The 20,992-nt window shown below is 43.5% G+C and overlaps 1 protein-coding gene across 1 annotated transcript; it reads left to right on the top strand.

Annotated features, from left to right (window-relative positions):
- The first annotated feature begins 13,942 nt into the window (after positions 1-13,942).
- Positions 13,943-14,608, top strand: LOC110691345. Its single transcript, XM_021868264.1, has one exon. The coding sequence runs from the start codon at positions 13,943-13,945 to the stop codon at positions 14,606-14,608; it is 666 nt and encodes a 221-aa protein (XP_021723956.1).
- Positions 14,609-20,992: the final 6,384 nt, after the last annotated feature.

Genomic DNA, 20,992 nt, shown 5'->3' with positions numbered 1-20,992 from the left:
AATAAACATCATAATAATAATTATAACAATTATAATCATAAATCATAAAAATAATCATAATAATGTTAAAGCATAATAATAGCAAGATCCTAGGCATGATACTAACAAGATTAATAACAAACCCTACCATGTCACTAAACATTAAAGATCAAAGCTTTAACCCTAACATGATACTAACAATCATAAATATTAGGAAGAACATAAAAGGCATCATACTTTTAATCATACTTAATATTAAAGTTACCCTAGATATGATACTAGGAATTTATTGTTGTCACCCTAAACATCAAATTAAGAAAAACATCCTAACATGATACTAGGAATCATAATAACAATCTAGACATGATTTCTATATCATAATATCAATGCAAACAATTAAAGCACTTACTTGGATGCCTCTTATCTCTTTCTAATAACAAAATACACACGTTATTAACTTCAAGGAAAATAACAAACAACAATTAAATTAAATAATTGAAATAGAGATTAGGGACCAAACCCTCAGAAATTAAAACCTTTCACGTCTAGGGCGAAGACAACTTCGAATATGGCTAGGTGTATCTAAGTCTAATGAATGTGAAATTTTGTATTTGAGAAAAGGCTAGTTTAGAAAAGAGAGAGAGAGAATAATCAAGAAAATCTTGATGAGAGTTGGTGAATGAAAACGGAGTTTTTAGAAAGCTATTTATAGTGAAAATCAGTCAAAAAGATAGAAAATCGAAACAGAGTTCTGACGCGCATAAAACTTGATTAGCGTCGACGCTGGAAATTAGCGCTAGGCGCTGAAGGTTAGCGCTAGGCGCCAAGCGTTAGCGCCAAGCGCTAATTCTTAGCGTCGGGCGCTAATAATCAGTTTCAGGCGTTTTTTTTATCATATATTTTGATCCGGAAGTCCAAATAAGGCATATAATATGTCGTTGGAAAGCTCATGAAGTCTAATTTTCAACCCAATTTGAATCAGAATAAAATCTTTTGTAAATAAAATTATATGGCCGAAATAGTGGAAGGGTGTCAGTTTTGGATAGAGTTTCATGTCTCATTCATATCTTTTTCGTTTTAGCTCGGATTTAATATTATAATATATCATTGGAAAGATAATTTCAAGATCTATCCAACCATATAAAATTTGGATAAAGATTATGAGTCACGAAAATAAAATCTGAATATATTCCACTTCGTACAAAACAAGGATTCTCAAAAGGAGTAGTTTTATTCAATTTCAAACTCTTTAAAACATAATTATCAATCCTAACTCCATTAGGATTTAAGAGAACCTTATAGAGTATTCTAAAAGACTATAATAAATCCTAATAGCTTTAGGAATGATAATTAATAATAGGCCCTCCTCTAGATCATTGGGCCGCATATAAAAACCAAATCGGGCCCAGTTTAGTATTTTGGCCATAACTTCTTCATTATTCATCGGAATTGGGCTTATAATATATCGTTGGAAAGGTCTTTTCAAACCCCATCCAACTACACCATTATTGGACCCTTATCATGGACCAAACTAAAATATAATGCACGTTTTTCAAAAATAAGGTAAGAAAAGAAATATTTTCAAAAACAGAAAGAAGAGATATTTTAATAAAAACATCCTCATCACTAGAATTTTCACACTTTCGCTTTATTCGATAATCAAATGACGTGAAAGGTATTCATCACTGGGTTTGGTTTTGGGGAGACACAAATGGGTGTCTACAGTATGCGACATCTGGACGAGTAAGAGAGAGGTATTGAAGGCTGCCCACCAAAGCACGGTATTGAGTGGGATTTGATAAGGGAGTTCCATCAGTGATGGTTAAGGGAGGGTGGACGGCCATGGATGTTGATGTGGGCTTAGCATCCAGCATTTGAGCACGATCTAGGAGATCATGTATGTACTTTTATTGGCTTAGAAAAATACCAGTTGGTTGGATGTCAACTTCAACACCTAGAAAGTAGGATAGTGGGCCTAAGTCCTTTAAGGAAAACCTATTTGCAAGAGTTTTAATAAAGTTATTTAGATGAGTGGGAGATGGTCCTGTGATGATTATATCATGAACTTAGACAATTAAGTAAATGATGGTTTGATTGGTTGTGTAGAGAAAGAGAGAAGGGTCAAAAATGGTATTTCTAAAACCATAAGATAGAAGGTAGTTGCGGAGTTCATTGTACCAAGCCCGTGGAGCTTGTTTGAGACCACATATTGCTTTGTTGAGTTTGCATACATGGGTGGGTTTATCTTTGTCAACAAATCCAGGAGGTTGAGCTATATAAACATCATCTGTTAAATTTCCCTGTAAAAAGGCATTATTTATATCTAAGTGTCGTAATCCCCAACCATTAGTGACAACTAAGGATAGTATGACACAAACAGTTGTAGGTTTAATGATTGGGCTAAAGGTGTCAAAATAGTCAATACCCGGTCTTTGATGGAAACCTTTTGCAATAAATCGAGCTTTGTAGCGCTCGATAGTTCAATCGGGTTTACGTTTGATGCGAAAGATCCATTTTCCACCCACTAAATTTTGTGAAGGGTGTGCGGGAACGAGATCCCACGTGTGGTTTTTAGTAAGGGCAGTGAATTCTTCAGTCATGGCTTGACGCCATTGTGGATCCTTAAGAGCTTGGGTTATGTTACGAGGTTCAAGAGGCTTTGATTGGAGGGTGATTTGATTAGCATATTTCGGATTGGGTTTAGTTATATTATTTTGAAGGAGAGTAACTATGATGCGAGGTGGTGGTAGTGCTTGGTTATTGTTAAGATCAGTGGGAGAAGAAAAAGAGTTAGTGGGTGAATTGTTGGATTTAGGAGTGTGAGATTGCTGGGGTTGGGTAATGGGACTTGTGGGGGTGGATGGTGTTGGAGATAAGGTGTCATCACTAGTAGTATTTTGCAATGAGGTAGTAGTGGTGGGAGTGGGATTGTTTAATGGTTGGTACTGGTGGACAGTGTGTGGTGGAGAATGTATTGTAAATGTGCACCATTGTTCTAAATTTAGGATAGGAGGTGTAGAAGTGGATGTGAGTGTTGGGTATTGTAGGGAATAATTTCAAGCCTTTAAAATCCCACTAGCTTGAACCCCACTGTGATCATACACTAAAGTACAATGACGTCCAAAAGGGAAGAAGATAGAGCAAAAGAGTCGCCAACAAGTTTTTTTAGGAACTTGTAAACCGTTCACAGGATGAAGGTTACACCCCTTAACGATCCAAGAGATCGTCAACTCCATAAGGTCTAGGACCAAATAAGAGTTCGGGGATGAAGGTACAAATCCAACCTAAAAGAGATTGAACCTGCCCTAATAATAGGCCTCTACTTTATTCTGATCGTATTCATGTGCGCTTTTTAATTAACATGCAATCAATAGGATTAACCCTAAACCTGTTTATCTATGTTGGTTGAATTTAATGCACAAATAAACCATTATTGACGATCACTTGAAATTATAATCACAATTAACCCTAAACAAGATTATTAATTATCTTATTAAGCGTGATTACAAGTACCAATTCCCTTTAAACATGCATAAAAGGCGTGATCAAGCAATAAAAATAAATATCAAGCAACATAATAATCATGACAATAAAATTATAATCATAACAATAATAATCATAAATATAATCATAATCAAAATAATAATAATAATAATATTCATAATCATAATCATCGTAAATTACAACAATTATAATCATAATCATATTCATGTTAACATTAAAGCATAATAATAGCAAGATCCTAGGCATGATACATAACAAGATTAATAACAAACCCTAGCATGTCACTAAGCAATAAAAATCAAATCTTTAACCCTAACATGATACTAACAATCATAAATATTAGGAAGAACATAGGAAGCATCGCAACAATCATATTTAATATTAAAATTACCCTAGACATGATACTAGGAATATCATAATAACAATATAAACATGATGTCTACATCATAACATCAATTATAACCATTAAAGTACTTACTTTGATGCCTCGTAACTCTTTCTAATAACAAAATACACACGTTAGTAACTTCAAGGAAAATAATAAACAAACAATTAAATTAAATAATTGAAAGAGAGATTTGGGACCAAACCCTCAGAAATTAAAACCTTTCACGTCTAGGGCAAAGGCAACTTCGAATATGGCTAGGTGTTTCTAGATCATGTGAATGCGGAATTTTGTATGAGAAAAGCAAAGTTAGAATTAAGAAAAGAGAGAGATATTAGAAAACTGATTGTGGATGAATGATCGTGAGAATTGGTGAGAATTGGTGTCTGAAAACGGAGTTTTTGATACAATATTTATAGAGAAAATCAGCCAAAAAGATAAATTAGCAAAACAAAGTCTGACGCTCAGAAAACAGGGCTGGCGCCAACCCTGGCTAGCTGGCGCCACGCACCAACACTAGCGCCAGGCGCCAGGCCTGGGGTTAGGCGCCAAGCCTGATTCCAACGCGTTTTCAAAAATCCGATAAGTTTACCGTACTGGAGAATAAAATAATATAATTTCCTCGAAAATGCTATTTGACTTTGATTAAAACTCTGAAAAGTCAACAAAAGTGAATTTATCAATGCTTGTTGAATTGAATGAAAAGAACCTTCTAGAAGAATCTAGAAGACTAAAACCATTCCTAATTGCATTAGGAATGATAAATCATATTAGGCCCTCCCCTAGATCATTGGGCCGTACATAAAGCTCAAACCGGGCCCAGTTTAGTAAATTGGCCATAACTTCCTCAATATTCATCGAAATCGGGCTTATAATATATCGTTGGAAAGGTCTTTGCAAGCCCCATCCAACTACACTACTATTGGACCCATATCATGGACCAAACAAACTGGATTGGCTGTTTTCTTAAAATAAGTTTTCAAAAACAGAGAGAAGAGAAAAGAAATAAAAAACTTTCCGCAACACTAGACTTTCCACACTTTCGTTTCATTAGATTATGATTTGACGTGAAAGGTACTCATCACTGGGTTTGGTTTTGGGGAGACACAAATGGGTGTCTACAGAAGCCCCCACTTTGACTGAGTTTGGAGAAACGCGAGTTTCGAAAACGAAAGTCAAAGTAGCGATAGGGACGGAGAATGATTCAGAACGTTCTGCGATCCTAAATCACTCTTGTAACGCCGATACCTGCAAAACTAGCATTAGTTAAGCAGATAAAAGAGTTAAGAAACGCGTATCTTGCACCGTCGAGCACACGTCTCTAAAAGTAACCGATTGTTTTGATGACCTCCTGCAAGCTAGAGAATTCTATCCCGCTTGAAAACCGCTACGCCTGTAACTGCTTCCAAATTTGGAAGATTGCTTCGCCTGAAACGATCCTCCTCCGCATTGATAATTTTCCACATCCTAGGGAATACCATCGAAGATTGCTTCTCTTGAAACAATCTCCATCCGCATTGATAATATTCCACATCCTAGGGAATACCATCGAAGATTATTTCTCTTGAAATAATCCTCATCCGCATTGATAATATTTCACATCCTAGGGAATACCATCGAAGACAACTTCGCCCGAAATTACCTCCGGTTGTTTGTGACAACTCTCCGCAAGCTAGGGAACATTGTTGAAGATATCTTCTCTTGAAGTCACCTTCATTTGATGCAATAATTTTCCAAAGGAAATTACCGAATATCCACGCCTGTCGATCTTTAAAAGTTCGCCTGAACTTTGCTTCCGCTATGCCTGTACGTCGGTGCTTTTGCTGTGATGACAATCCTCTTTTCTTTGGGAATAGTTGCCAACACAACTCTTGTATGATGTATGACAATCCGATTTAGGGAAGGTTGTCAATGCTTCGTAACAATCCATCCTTGGAAATGTTGCCACGATGAAGCGACAATCCGTATCTCGGAAAATTCGCCAATATCCAATTTTTGGAAAAGTTGCCAATGCTTCGTAACAATCTTTCATAAGAACTTTGCTACGATCGACAATCCACATCTTTGAATATAACTCTTGAAAGCAATCCACCTTGGAAATTTTCCAAACGCTATGTGACAATCCTTTTGGGAAAATATTGCCACTATTGACAATCCGCATCTTGGAAACTTTGCAAAAAAGAGTCGACCGACAAACCACTTCGGGAAAATTTGCCACTTGCTGAAATGAATGACAATCCACGTTGAGGAACTTTTGTCGAAATTTATGATGAGTAGAGACCTACGACAATCCTTTGGTAAATTTTGCCATAGGGAACTAGGTGTATGACAATCCAATCTCGGAAAACTTGCCAACGAGCCGATGAAAGTATGACAATCCGAACTTGGAAAAACTTGCCAATAAAGAAGGAGCACGACAATCCACGCTTGGAAACTTTGCCAGAGATGACAATCCAATCTTGGAAAAATTGTCGTTGAAGAAGATGCACGACAATCCATTTTTGGAAATATTGTCAGTTGGGGATGACAATCCAATTTTTGGAAATCTTTGTCGTTTAATGCGAATGTGCGACAATCCATACTTGGAAACATTGTCGTTTGAGTGCTTGCTTTTGAACCGATGCTTTGGTGCTTGTAATGAGCCAATACTTAGGCACTTAAGCTAAGTGAGACGATCTTTCATCAGGTCAATCACTTATTGCGATTGTAATCAAACTGACTACTTAATCATGTCAAATTTCGTATAGGGGCTAACTAGCGAACCAAGGAACCCGAAATTGTTGTATGAGGTCGAAATCACCTTTCTGAGAGGCTTCGAGCTCCGTCGCTGCTGAGATATCTCTAGAGTAGGGTCTTCCCTATTTTGCTGCACCTGTATTTATTTTGACCATAGAACTTTGCCAATCTTCTTTAATCATCTTATGGTTGACCTAAGGTTTAGCATTGCTTTATTTATCGACTTGACACGACTCAAGGTATAAACTTGACTCGCTGATTGACTGACTCGAGGTTGACTCGACTCAAAGTGAAATGACACGTGTGACTCGTGACCCGTGTGTGCATATTGTTGACTCAAAAAAGCAAAAATTTTCCATCATTTTTGTGGAGGGTACCGACTTTCTCCCGAAAAAGAAAGACGCGAGAAAAGAATCGAAGTTTTCGAATGCATGTTGAACGAGCTTAGTCAAATGTCATTTGATACTATCTCTCAAGGTTCAAGGATTAATCCATCCTAGGCTATCTCAACTGTTGACTCCACGATGAAAGTATTTAGGTAACTTAGGCATGGAGGCTAAGCACTTCGTACTTCGTGATGCAATGATAATTATGATTGATGAGTGATTTTGACGAAGCATGTTTCAACGGTGATCCATGACAAAGGGTTCCTAAGGGAAGTATATTTGGTCATGTATCTGTGATGTGTGTGAAAGTGACACTAAAGTTAGGCTGCAAGGGCTAAGTGCGTGAAAAAATATATTGAAAAGAGTCAAATGGTGGTGACTCTTAGGCTAGGTAAGCTAATGATGTAGGGATCAAGCCCCTAAGTCTAGCTCTAAATGAAAAGGGATGAGCATAGGGAATCCCTTGATATGATCATGGTGCAAGTGTGAATATAAATGTATTTTTATTACGGCCGCACCTCGATGTGAGGTTGCCTACGTATCCATTAGGAATCAGGCCGAACGTAGCTCTAGCCGAACCTCGCACAAGTGTGTATACCTCAAAAAGGTATTTTTAAGGGTTGTAACGTGGTTAGGCTAAAGGTTTGAAGAAGAAGGGGATAAAGGCTCAAGACCCTAGATAAGCCCCCAAGGTGTGCAACCTCGCTTTTGAATCTTTATATTTTTATGCTTGAGTTTCTACTCTTTTTTTTTAGCTCTCTTTTATCTTTTGCTTTAGCATCTATTTTATTTTTATAAGTGTGGGCAATCCCGATCATGCGGTCTATCACTCACTTGGCATTCATGTTTCTTAGGCACGGTACCGAGCACTCGATAAGAGACGCAATCTGAGACGTGTTCTTATCGAAGATATTTTCATATCAAAGACATTGGAACACTTGCCCTTTTGCACACTTTTATTATATATTTTTTGCTTTTTCTTATTTTTGCTATTTTAATTTTTTGAATCACTCAAGCCCTTTGAGATTGCATAAGCTGCACACTGTCCCATCCCAAGGTTAGGAAGATATGGGTTGAAAAAATGAAGGGTCTATCGTTAGACGAGGCTCAAAGTGGTTTATGAAGAAAGGATTGTAAATTGAAGGGTGAAAGGAGATATGATGTGGCTACAAGGGGTGCCTCAAATCATTGGTATACCTTGTGCTTAATTTGACATGGATTTTAATTTTTTTTTAATTTTTTTTTAAATGCTATGCAATGAAATGATCATATATAAGGAAATAAATGCTCATTTTATTAAAAGAAAAGAAAGAGAAATAATCTAAAAATTAATCTAAGGAGAATAAAAAGGTGCCTATGCTAGACTTATTGGGGAAAGGAAAAAATGAAAATGAAATGGAAAAAGAGGTCACGAAATCTCGTCGTTGAAGCTCGCCTCTTGTCTTGTGTTGTTTCCTTTATCATCACTCGCTCTTCTTGTTAACTGGAGGCATGGGAAGCTTGTTATTATCAATCAAATGTTGGATAGCCTCCTTTAGCTTCCAACAGCTCTCAGTAGTATGACCCCTACCTTGATGGTACTTGCAGTGTTCGTCTGGATTCCAACTAGGCAATCTCTTTTCAGGTGCGGGATCTTGAATAGGTCCAATGGGAGTAATGAGTCCTTTGGCATGGAGTCGATCGAAGGCAGTATCGTAACTCATCCCAATGGGGGTGAAGTCTTTCCTTAGTTGCTTCTTAAATCCTTGGTTATCTATGGCTAAAACTTCACTGAGATCAAAGGTACTAACATTGTTACTAGAGTGGGCGTTTTCGGAAGAAGAAGGATTGTCGCTTGTTGAGGGTAAAAATACCCCGTATACGTGGACCAATCCCACAGTGACACGTGGCCCAATTATGGGGTGACACGTGTCACCACGGGAAGATGCCACGCAATCCAAAGTTTTTAAGGTCTCAGGCCAATCCCATGGTGACACGTGGCCCATCCATAGGGCGACACTTGTACCACGGGAAGATGCTTCTAAAAAAGAGCATGCCAAAAAAGCCCTAACAATGTCAGGGCCCAAATTCTGAGAGATGACACTGAAAGCCGCAAAACGGCGCCCCTAGAAGGGCACGTGGCGATCGCTGATTACGCAGCCAATCACGTCACGCAAATCTAGGGTATAAACCCTAGAGGGGCACGAATCCCACCCCTATAAATACCCCAATCATTTATGATGAGGAGGGATTTTTCGGACAATTGAAAACACAGAGCATTAAATAGCTCCAACTTCTCTCTACTTTCTCTCTCTAGCTCTTTTTCCGTTCTGATCACTGACTTGATCGTCGAAGGCGAATATCCCGTTGAACGGAATATTCGTGGTTTTGCAGGTGGGACCAACGTATTGCCAGCAAAGCGTGACTAGTATCCCAGGAGATCCAAAAAAGACCCGAAACATTTGGCGCCGTCTGTGGGGATACTCGTACGTTATTGCGATAGACGGTCAGACACCTAATCCAGGTGAGGATGGACATGTAGAGGATATAATCCCTACGATCCGTACTAGTGATCCTCTAATAGCCACATTTGAAGAAGCTGATGATCCTCCTGTTACTGCAGCCTCTCTTAAGGCCGCGCTTAACAAACTCAGAAAGGAAATTGAAAACGGAGCCTCTACCTCTAGGCAGCCGCCTAGGAGAGAGGAACAAAGGGCTCCAAGAAAGACACACAGCAAAACAGTCCATGCAACGGACGCTGGAAACACTCCATTTCGGAGGCCGACTGGAAGGTCCCCGAGAGTACCGCGGACTAATTTCTCTAACTTGTTGGCGAAAACGCAGTCGGCTGGGTGGAGGGGTAGGCAGCCTCGTAGAGAAGAGCCTGAACCGTCCAGATGATGGAAGGACGCAAGAGAGTATCTTAGGCATAAGCAGCGGGAACGCGTTGCCCACTCGGACACGGCTTCAACCCCAACTATGCCGGATAATTTTTCACATCACTCTCTCTCTCCCAACATACCAACACGGCCACCTCCAGTGGAAGTCATGCAATTCGCACCCCAACTCCTATTCCAGTCTTCCATGCTCCAACTCCTGTTCAGGCCCAATCACTGCAATATCAACCTCAGGGGTTCAATGGCTTGATGCAGCCAAACCCCCAGGCATACGTACAATATGGGCCATATGGGCAGGTGTACGGACAAGCTCCCTATCTGACTGGACCGTCCGTACAACCGCAACCCATTGATTGGCAAATGCGCCTACTTACTCTAGGAGATAAACCGCCCCTGTTTTCGCAAGATATCCTAAATGCCCCTCAGCCACCAAAGGTGAAAAGTGTACTTGTGGGAGCCTATGATGGCACGGGTAACCCAGAGGAGCACATCACCTTGTACAGGAACCTGATGTACTTGCAAAGTGTAGATGATGCTATGTGGTGCAAATGTTTCCCGGCCACTCTGAAGGGTGTGGCACAGGACTGGTTCAATAGTTTGCCGGCCGGTTGTATCAATTGTTTTACCACTCTTAGTTTGCTGTTCGTGGGAAATTTTTCATACAACATACCACCTCGAAAGACTAGCCTTAACTTGGCGACAATCGTCCAAGAAAAAAATGAGGGCTTCAGCTCGTACGTCCAACGATTTAACCAAGAAAAAGCCCAAATTCATAATCTACCGGATGGAATGGCTTACTCTGAATTTCTCCGGGGATTAAGGCACAATGGTTTTAAATTTGACTTGGTAAGGAAAAAGATTCGGACATACGCAGGTGTTCTGCGGGAAGCCGAAGCTTATATTGAGGCGGCGGACTTTTGTTCATTCACAAAAGCAGAAGCGCCGGCCAAGGGGGCTGAGAAAAAATCTTCTCAGCAAGACTCGGCCGGCCAAAAGAAAGAAGGAAAAAAGAGAAAAGAAGTCTAGTGGATGATGGCCAGCCGCAGAAAACCAAGAAGGTCAAGGCATACGAGCCCCAGTTTGAATTCAACAAGGATTGTTATTCTATTTTGATGGAAATCAAGGATAAGTTTGAGTTTGAGAAGCCACAGCCGCTGAGAGGCCCGGCTCAGTACAGGAACAAGAACAAGTATTATCATTACCACAAGGACGTGGGACATGACACAAATGATTGTATCAACTTGAAGAGACTGCTGGACAAATTGGCCGAGAAGGGCATGCTGAATTCATATGTGATGAAGTCCAAATTCACTTACACACGGACAAACAACAAGTCCGAGCAAAGACAGAAGAATGATAAGAATAAGAACAAAGATAAAGAGGATGATGGCAACAACACTGATTCGGGCTTTGTGGCCGTGATATCAGGAGGATTTGCCTCAGGCGGTCCCACTATGAGAGGGATCAAGCAGGATGCTCGGAACCTGGGAAAGGTGATGCAGATGGATTCAGTGAAGGCTGAACCCTTCCCCGAGGTAATTATCAGTGAGGCTGATCGGGGGGAGGTCAAAGCCTTGCACAATGATCCCATGGTATTCATTATGAAGAAAGCCAATCTGAAGTTCGGACGAATATTAATAGACACGGGTAGCGCGGCTGATATCATCAGCCTGGCCGCCTTGAAAAATCTAAGCTTTCCAGAGGATGCTCTCCAAGACATCACTCACCCGTTGGTTGGATTTGGGGGGAATGTCATCCACCCGATGGGCCGGATAGATTTACCCGTCTGATTTGGGAAAAAAGGGGAGGGAAGAGATATGGTCGTCCGCTTCTTGGTTGTGAAAGAGCTTACTGGTTATAATGTCATACTCGGCCGTCCTACGTTGAATGCAGCAAAAGCAGTCATTGTGCCTCACCTAATGCTGCTAAAGTTTGAGAGGACGGACGGGAAAATAGGTACAATCCAAGGAAGTCAGAAGATGGCAAAGGAATGTAATCAGTTGGCGGTTAAGCCTACAGCGCGCGGTCCAAAATCGTCCGAGCCAAAAGAAGAAGGAACCTCACTCCCAACACACCAGGTCGGCCAGAAGCGTAAGGCGGCCAAGATAGAGCAAGCATAGCAGCTAATGACTGTCGGTCGGCCAGAAGAGTTACGACCCCAGCCGGCCGGCAGTCACCAAGATATAGTGCTCGACCCCGAGCAACTTAATCGGACAGTCAGTATGGGCACTATAGCTTAAGGTGTGCTTGGGGATGAGTTAATTCAATTATTGAGAGAGTTCAAGGATGTATTTGCATTTGAGGTCGGCGAGATGCCAGGCATAAGTCCAGATCTGGCTGTGCACAAATTAGCGGTAAATCCGGCCGTTAAACCTGTCCGCCAGAAGAAAAGAAATCATGGAAAGGAAAGGAATCAGGCGGCCGCGACAGAAGTTAAGAAGCTTCTGGACGCCGGTTTCATTCGACAATGCTTTTACCCAGAATGGGTGGCTAATGTGGTCCTTGTCAAAAAGCCGAATGGAACTTGGAGAATGTGCGTGGATTACACAGATCTAAACAAGGCATGCCCTAAGGATAGCTTTCCCTTGCCCAAAATCGACCGGCTGGTTGATTCGACGGCCGGGCATGCCCTGATGAGCTTTATGGACGCATACTCCGGATTCCATCAGATTCCGTTATGGGAAGAAGACCAGGAGAAAACGGCGTTCGTGACTGAGCAGGGGTTGTACTGTTACAGAGTCATGCCATTCGGCCTTAAGAATGCCCCAGCTACCTTTCAGCGACTTGTAAACACAGTCTTCATAGATCAGCTCGGTCGGAATATGGAGGCGTACATTGATGACATGATTGTCAAGTCAAAAGAGCCGGCCGACCATTTGAATGATCTAAGAGAAACATTTACCGAACTCAGGCGGCATAAGATGATGTTAAATCCAAAGAAATGTGTCTTTGGTGTTGAGTCCGGTAAATTTCTTGGATTTTTAATTGATCAACGTGGAATTAAGGCTAACCCTGAAAAAATCCAAGCTGTCTTGGACATGAAGTCACCAAGGACAATTAAAGAAGTCCAAAGATTGACCGGTTGTTTGGCCGCGCTTGGTAGATTTCTGTCAAGATCAGGGGATAAGTGCCGCTATTTCTTTCAAACCATAAAAAAGAAAGCTACGTTTGAGTGGACAAAGGAAGCCGAGGAAGCATTCGTACAGCTAAAGGGCCACTTACATACACTGCCTCGGCTTGTCAGTCCAGTTAGCATCCTCAGCATGGAGACTTCGAGGCGAGGGAGCCGGCCATGATAAAGTACTTGAAGATTGTAAAAGAGGAGGCTGAGAGCCTAGATCATTTTACCCTACAGCAGGTCCCACGTTCGTCCAACCATCAGGCGGACGCCCTCTCTAAGTTAGCATCCTCAGCATCATGTGATACTCCCAGGTCAGTGTTTTGGGAAGTAAAGGAGAAGAGGAGCATTGATGTTGAGCCAGTGCATGAAATTGATAGAAGCTCCACTTGGATGGACGGGATCCTGTCTTACCTCAAGGACGGATTACTCTCGGCTGATCCCAAAGAGAGCTGGTTGATGAAAAAGAGAGTGGCTTGGTTTGAAGTTAAGCAAGGAGAGTTGTTCAAAAAGGCATTTGTAAAGCCGTACTTGAAATGCATTACTCCTGAGAGAGGGTATGATGTCTTGGATGATATTCACCAGGGGCAGTGTGGTTCTCACATTGGAGGACGCGCTTTGGCTGAAAAGGCTGCCCCCTGGGTTACTACTGGCCGAGCTTAAAGTCAGACGCAATAGAAATGGTGAGAAAATGTGACAAGTGCCAGAGGTTCGCAACATTAATTCACCGACCCGCCAACAGCCTTTCGGCCATCAGTAGTCCGCTCCCTTTGCCAAATGGGGGGTGGACATCTTAGGTCCATACACACCAGCGTCCGGCCAGAGGCGGTATGTGTTTGTAGCAGTTGACTACTTCATAAAATGGGTAGAGGCCGAGGCCGTCCGAGGCATCAAGTGGACAGATGTTACAGCCTTCATATGGAAGAGTATCATTACGCGTTTTGGCGTTCCCCAGTCTATGGTGTTTGACAATGGACCTCAGTTCGAAATGCCTCAACTCAAAAAATGGTTGGAAGACCAAGGCACGACTCATTGCTTTGCTTCGGTCGGCCGCCCACAAGCGAATGGTCAGGTAGAGGCATACAACAAATTAATCTCCAATGGAATTAAGAGCAAGCTAGAAAAAGCAGGTGGCTTGTGGGCTGACGAGTTGATTAATGTGCTGTGGTCCATACGAACCACGGCCAAAAGTTCCACAGGAGAAACTCCCTTCTTCCTAGTATATGGTGCTGAGGCGGTCCTTCCCATTGAAATGTATGAGCCCACTCTTAGGGTGATGCTATATGATGAAACGGCCAATTGGGAAGCCATGAAGACCACTCTAGACTTCCTTCCTGAAGCTATGGGCAATGCGGCGCTTAGGCATGAAATCTATCGTCTTCGGATGACCAGGGCATACAATCGCCGAGTGTCAAAGCGGCCGATAAAATTGGGAGATTTGGTCCTAAGGAAGATGGAAGCGGTCGGGCGAGCAAATGAGGATGGCAAGCTGACCCCAAATTGGGAAGGGCCTTATCGAGTCAGGGAAGAGGTCAGAGATGGGACTTACCGTCTTGAAGCCATGAACGGCCGACCGATCCCGCGTACATGGAACACCGACAATCTGAAGAAATATTATGTTTAATTACTTAGCCAAAAAGCTGTGTATACAGCTAGGTCTGCTGACCGAGCAATGTAAGCCGTACGACCATGAAAATGTAATTTTGACAGATTAATGAAAAAGTCAAACATTGTTATAATCATTTTTCCATTTTATTAATGCTTATTTGTACAAGTCATAATTTATACGGATAGGCCGCGTGAAAGTTGCAAGTAGGTTACTTGAAACATAGCAACACGATCGCAGAACAAAAATAAATTAAATAAAATAAGAATGGGCAGCTTGAGCCCAAGATTCGCACGAATGCGTCCGTCCTAAATTAATGCGGACGATAGGGGTAAGGTACCCTGTGAAACCCACATAGTGGGGAAAGGGCATACCAAGGCACTCCAGCCTAGCCGAACATGAAAATTTTAAGTTGAGATCACACTTGGAATTTCCTGAGTGCGTCCGAGCGATAGTTTCAACGGGCAAACTCAAATAAAGCCCATCGAACGGCCAATTTATGTGTTTATTCGGCGTACCACCAAGTCCAAGGGAAATCATTATTATGATTTGATTAACTTGGTAAAAGTCATACCACCTAAGGTATAAATTCTACCAAGCCAATCAAATCACCCAAAGTATGGACTAGGCGAACGCCGAATAAAGGGGCATACCCCCCAATTGTACGCGTATAAAAATGCAAAAAACTCGTTAAGTATAAAATAGGCAAAGTATGAAGCAAAATCGGAAGACAAATCAATAAAAGGGCCGCTCAAAAGGCGGTAAAATATCTTACATAAAAACCGCTCAAAAAGGCGGTTGAAAAAGTCAAGAAAACTATACATAAATAGAGCTTAAAAACATAGAAAGCTGAAAGTCAGGGGGCGGCCGGAGCAGAAGCTGAGTCTGGGACTGGGATGGGATCCTGAAGAGCTGCAGGAGAGGCGTCCTCAGTTGGTACCTCTTTGCTCTCCGCTTCACCATCATTGCCGTCGGCCACTTGATTTTCCTCATCCTCTGAGGTTGTTGGGGTGGCGTCCAGCTCAGGAGAAGGCTGGCCAGCCTTCTTAGCCTCCTCCCTGAGGCAGACGAAGTTGAGGCGCTTAGTGAAGCGCTCTTGAAAGTAGGCGGCCTCCCCATCCTCCACCATGAGCTCGAACGCCTTGAAGAAGAAACTCTTCAGCCTATCCTCAGCGTTCTGCTCAATGCGGACGACCTCATCTGCGCTAGGGGCCCGAGGTGTTTGCAACTGGAGAGTCAAGTCCTCAACGGACTTCTTTAAACTTTCCACCTCGGCCCTCAAAGTGTCCGACTCGTCCAAGGCCTCCTTTAAGTGTTTTTGGGCCAGGGCCACATCACTTTGGAGCTTTTTGGAGGCCTCGAACCCTGCCCTCCAGCGTTCGCCGTCTAGTAGGGCTTGGTCCCTCTCTTTTCTCATGGCATCCCTGGCCAAGGACTCTTGCTTTAGGGCGTCGCCCAGCTTCACCAAATCCTCTGCCTGTCGCGCAGCTTTGTCGGACAGCGCATTGATTTGGGTCTCAAAATAGCGGCGGTGGATGGCCGCCTCCTCAGTAACAGCATCCTGGGTCTTTTGAATCTGGGCCCAGGCATGCTTCAGCCGCTCGTTCTCCTTGTCCTTCCATCCCAAGAAGGCATTCAGCCGCAAGAAGAGCTGCGTACAGGGTAAATGTGTTAGCAAAATGAGCGAAAAATTGGCTAAGTGCATTTGAGGGAAAGATTTACCTCAGCGCTGCAATTGATCATGGGGCCGAGGAAGCCCTCATAAATTCCCCGCAACTTGTCTCGCTGCTCAGCAGGGACGGCCCGAGCCATGGCCTCCCACATTGCCTTCCTGTCCGCTCCAGTAAGGGACTGGCCGGGCAGCTTCATTGGTAGCTCCTCTGCAATGTCTGTAGACGGACGCAAAGAGTAAAAAAAAATAAAAATAAATAAAAAAAAAGAAGAAAAGTTATTGGAACTGACCATCAGAGAAGCTTGGAGGAGTTGGGAGGTTGAAAGTGAATGACGGGGGCGGCGCCGGCTCATTACTCTCCTCCTTCGTCCGGCCAGGCTGATCGCCGGCCGACTCATTGGCATCAAGCCAATCAGATTCATTGACTCTTTGGACGGGCGGAGTCGTCTTGGCCGCAGAAGTGGAAGTGGTCTTGGATGCGACCGTCTTCCTTTGCTTAGAGGCCTTGCCATCCTGATCCGTCTTAGACGCAGGAGACGACTGCTTCCGCTTGGACCTGGGGGTTGGAGTGGCCAGCTGTAGAAACAAAAGTTAGAAAAAGAAAGCAAGATAATATAATAGGCCGAGCCTAGTCAGGAAGAAGATCTCTTCCGTAATGCATACACGGACGTAAGAAAGAAAGCTAGATGGGTTTACTTACTCCTTTAGTTTGCTTGTACAGTCTCTGGCGAGCCTTGTACCGAGCCAGGTCAATCTCGGACATGTTGACCTCCCCTTTTTGCTCCTTGTCCAGCATCTCGTACGCCTCAGCTGAAAGAAGAAGAAAAAGAGTTAGAAGATTTTTCAAGATCAAATATTATGTGTAAGTGTAAGAATATGTGTCCGTGCGTCTACTTGGAACGCGCTCAGTCTTGTCGTTCCTTTTCACCCGCTTGACTTTGAAATATTCAAGCTGGTGCTCCTGGCTGGGGTGGACGGGTGGCTTATCGGACTTGAGATCCCCGCGTCCAAGTTGAATTGGCTCAGCATTGAACCGATTCATCCGCAAGTTAAATTCGACGTCCTTAGTTTTGACGCAGTAGAATCGGTGCTTCCAGTCACGCCACTTGGAGACGCGGTCCATCACCACCATGTAATCCCTAGTGGTGCTCAAGATGAGCCAGCCGTCCGTATCCGCGTCCAGCTTAGTCAGTGAGTGCATCTCACAGAAAACTGCAAAGTCTGGCATGAAGCCCTTGCAAATGCACGTCACCAGGTATCCAAAAATGTTCAACCAGCTGTTTGGCATCAACTGGAAGAGAGCTATGTCATACTCGTCCAAGATTGTGCGGACGAAAGGATGGAGGGGGAAGCGCAGTCCAACGTCTAAGGCCGCCCTGTAGACGCTGAAGGATCTTTGGCGCGGCCTCTCTTCTTCCCAGGCGGCCAAGGCGCGGGACTTCCTTAGAGGCTGGATCTCAAGTCCTTCCCCGAGGAGGAGGAATGCCTTGTATTCCTCAAAGTTGTGGTTCAGGTAGCCCAAGGCCGTGCTACCCACCATGCAGGCGTACGGATCCTTGAAGTTGTCAATATTGGCAACCTCTTCATCGGCCGCCTCTTCGCCCTCTGCGGCCGCCGCTCCACCCTCGGCCGCATTTTCAGCTTTGCCCTCCTCTCGTTGAGGAGCGCTCCCAAACTCGGAGGACAGCACTCTATCGAGGTGAGCTGCCTCCGCCGAGCTGCGGCTCCTAGAGCTATGGCCGCCCCGGAGGGAGATTGTGTCTTCAAGTGGTCGTTTGCCCTTATCTTTGGCACCGGCCGCCTGACTCCTAGTAGGAGGGGCCCTGCGAAGGGGCAGGTCGGACGGTTCGTTAAGAGAAATCCCCGTTCTTGGTCTGTCCAACCCGCCATATCGGAGATAGAGTTCTGAAGGAGTGGGGACGGACGCATAAGCGTCCGCTCGAGAAGAGGAAGGAGGCCCCTCACAGAGTAGCAACTCGGCCCCATCCATGACCGAGCTGGCATATTGGGGGAACCTCAAATCCGGAGTTTGCCCGGACGTTCCCCCTACTAAAGGAGCGCCTTGAGTTCTTTGACGCTCCTCAAATGAGGAATTTACCTCCACGGCCGAGCAGTGAGTGCCCGTGGAAGCGGTCGTAGGAGTAGTGGAAGGGGTCTCAGCATTAACTCTGTTTTGGTCATAAGGCGGCCTAGGGTTTACCAGACTTCCGTCTGGATTTCTGGCCGCGTGACGGTCGTGCGTTTGCATCGTCCGTGCCATGTTCGACTGCGGGGACAGAGAAGAATGGGTGGATATGAGTTGGTACACACTAGAAATGGACCCACTCCATGAGGAGAAACGGACGAAGCCGAGTGTTGAGCCAGCTTTTAAATAAACAAAGAAATGAAAAGACAAGGAAAAGAAATGCAGGCGGCCTACCTCTGTACGTGTTGAAAACCTGGAGAAACTTGAAGATTGATTGGAAACCTCAACTAATGTCACCGGAAAACTCAAAGGCGCGGTAGAGCTCTTGAAGACTCAAAGGAAAAAACACTTTCTCTCTCTAGGAGCTCTGACTTCTCTCTAGAAAATGTAAAGTTCCAAAGTGCCAAAATGAAGTCAAAGCCCTTGTATATATAGGAAAAATTTATGGGGGAAAGATGGTAAATTCAACTTTCCCGCCCAACTTAGCTAAACGGTTACAATTTGAAAAAAGTGACCTAGAATTTGGAAGGACAAGGAGTAATTCCGTCAAAATAGACGGAAGGGACGACCTAATAAACGGCACGTCCAAGGGAAAGCTGGAAGAACTAAGGCTCATTCCGAAACGGCAAGACGGCCGCAAAAATCGACAGCCCAGCTTCGTCCGCGCCGCTCGAATAGACAGGCGTTCGCCTGTCTATTCTGTTAGGCGGACAGAAAGTCGACAAACCGCTAAAATATCTGTACGCGCCAAGGCTATCAAAGGTCAGAGGAGCCGGCCTATTAGCGTACGAGCCATCCCCTCCGAGGGGCAAATGTTGAGGGTAAAAATACCCCGTATACGTGGACCAATCCCACAGTGACACGTGGCCCAATTATGGGATGACACGTGTCACCACGGGAAGATGCCACGCAATCCAGAGTTTTTAAGGTCTCAGGCCAATCTCATGGTGACACGTGGCCCAGCCATAGGGCGACACGTGTACCACGGGAAGATGCTTCTAAAAAAGAGCACGCCAAAAAAGCCCTAACAATGTCAGCGCCCAAATTCTGAGAGATGACACTGAAAGCCGCAAAACGGCGCCCCTAGAGGGGCACGTGGCGATCGCTGATTGCGCAGCCAATCACGTCACGCAAATCTAGGGTATAAACCCTAGAGGGGCACGAATCCCACCCCTATAAATACCCCAATCATTTATGATGAGGAGGGATTTTTCGGACAATTGAAAACACAGAGCATTAAATAGCTCCAACTTCTCTCTACTTTCTCTCTCTAGCTCTTTTTCCGTTCTGATCACTGACTTGATCGTCTGAGGCGAATATTCCGTTGAACGGAATATTCGTGGTTTTGCAGGTGGGACCAACGTATTGCTAGCAAAGCGTGACCAGTATCCCAGGAGATCCAAAAAAGACCCGAAACATCGCTCTTCTTTCCTTTCCAGCCACCGTGGTTACTATTGTTAGTAGCTTTTTGCTTTGCGAGGTCATCTTCGATTTCAATTCCGATGTCATAAACGGCCTTAAAATTATTCAGATTGTGTTGATATTTTAAGTGCTTTGAATACTTTTCTTGGAGGTTCTTGATAAACATCCTCACAGACTCCTTTTCGGTGGGGACCTCAATCATCTTGGAGGAAGTTTCCCTCCATTTATTGAAGAAAGAAGTAAAGCCTTCATTCTCTTTTTATCTTAGCATCTCAAGTTGTCTATGGTCGGTTTCAACTTGAATATTGCATTTGTACCTATCAACAAAAGCGTTTACTATCGATTCCAAGGTAGAGGTTTTCTCTTTTTCAAGGGAGAAGTACCATTGTTGGCAAACGGTTTCAAGAGATAGTGAGAACAGAGAAGGGAAAACCTTCTTATCGATACTCTTAATGTTCATTATAGTTTCAAAAGCTCTTAGATGAACGTAAGGATTATCCGTTGCCTTGAATTTAGGGATGTCAGTGGCGTTGAACTTATGTGGAAGAAGTTCCTTGTCCAGGGAGACCCCTTGTGAACTCATGCCCTGAAATTTATAGTCAATAGATAGCTTCCTCAAACTTTCTTGCATGAGGTTCATGTGTTGTTGCTTCATGGGATCATCGACCTTAAGGGTGAGAAGCTTCATGTTTTAGTCATGGTAACTAGTTGGTTCCTAAGCTCATTGACTTCTTCTTGAGTTGCCATTATCCTTTTAGCCTTCCTCTTTTTGACGAATCGGTTTATCAAAAAGTGAGACTTGAATAAAGAGGTTGTCCTTGATTAATCGCCCTTCTCTCCTTGACCAAGTACTGTGGAAAAGGAATTTGGGGATACTTATTGTTAATTATTTGACTCAAGATTTATTCAACATGCAATGGATGGAGGAGGTGAAGAAAGATGGAATAGAATGTGAAGAATATTTAGATGGAGGGATATGAAGGATTAGGAATAGAATGTACCCCCCAACTCAAATGACGGAAAGACCGACTCATGCATGAACCTAAGACATGGTCATGGTGATGTATACTCAAAGTGTGTGCTAAGACTAGTGAGTGTAGGTGACATGTTAAGACTCGTGTCA

Source organism: Chenopodium quinoa, unplaced genomic scaffold (genome assembly GCF_001683475.1).
Source record: "Chenopodium quinoa cultivar QQ74 unplaced genomic scaffold, ASM168347v1, whole genome shotgun sequence".
Lineage (NCBI taxonomy): Eukaryota > Viridiplantae > Streptophyta > Magnoliopsida > Caryophyllales > Amaranthaceae > Chenopodium > Chenopodium quinoa.
This window is presented reverse-complemented; position numbering and strand designations above follow the sequence as displayed.

What these genes read in the sequence shown, in the direction of transcription:
- LOC110691345 (XM_021868264.1), top strand. Translation starts at nt 13,943, where the DNA reads ATGGTGTTTGACAATGGACCTCAGTTCGAAATGCCTCAACTCAAAAAA.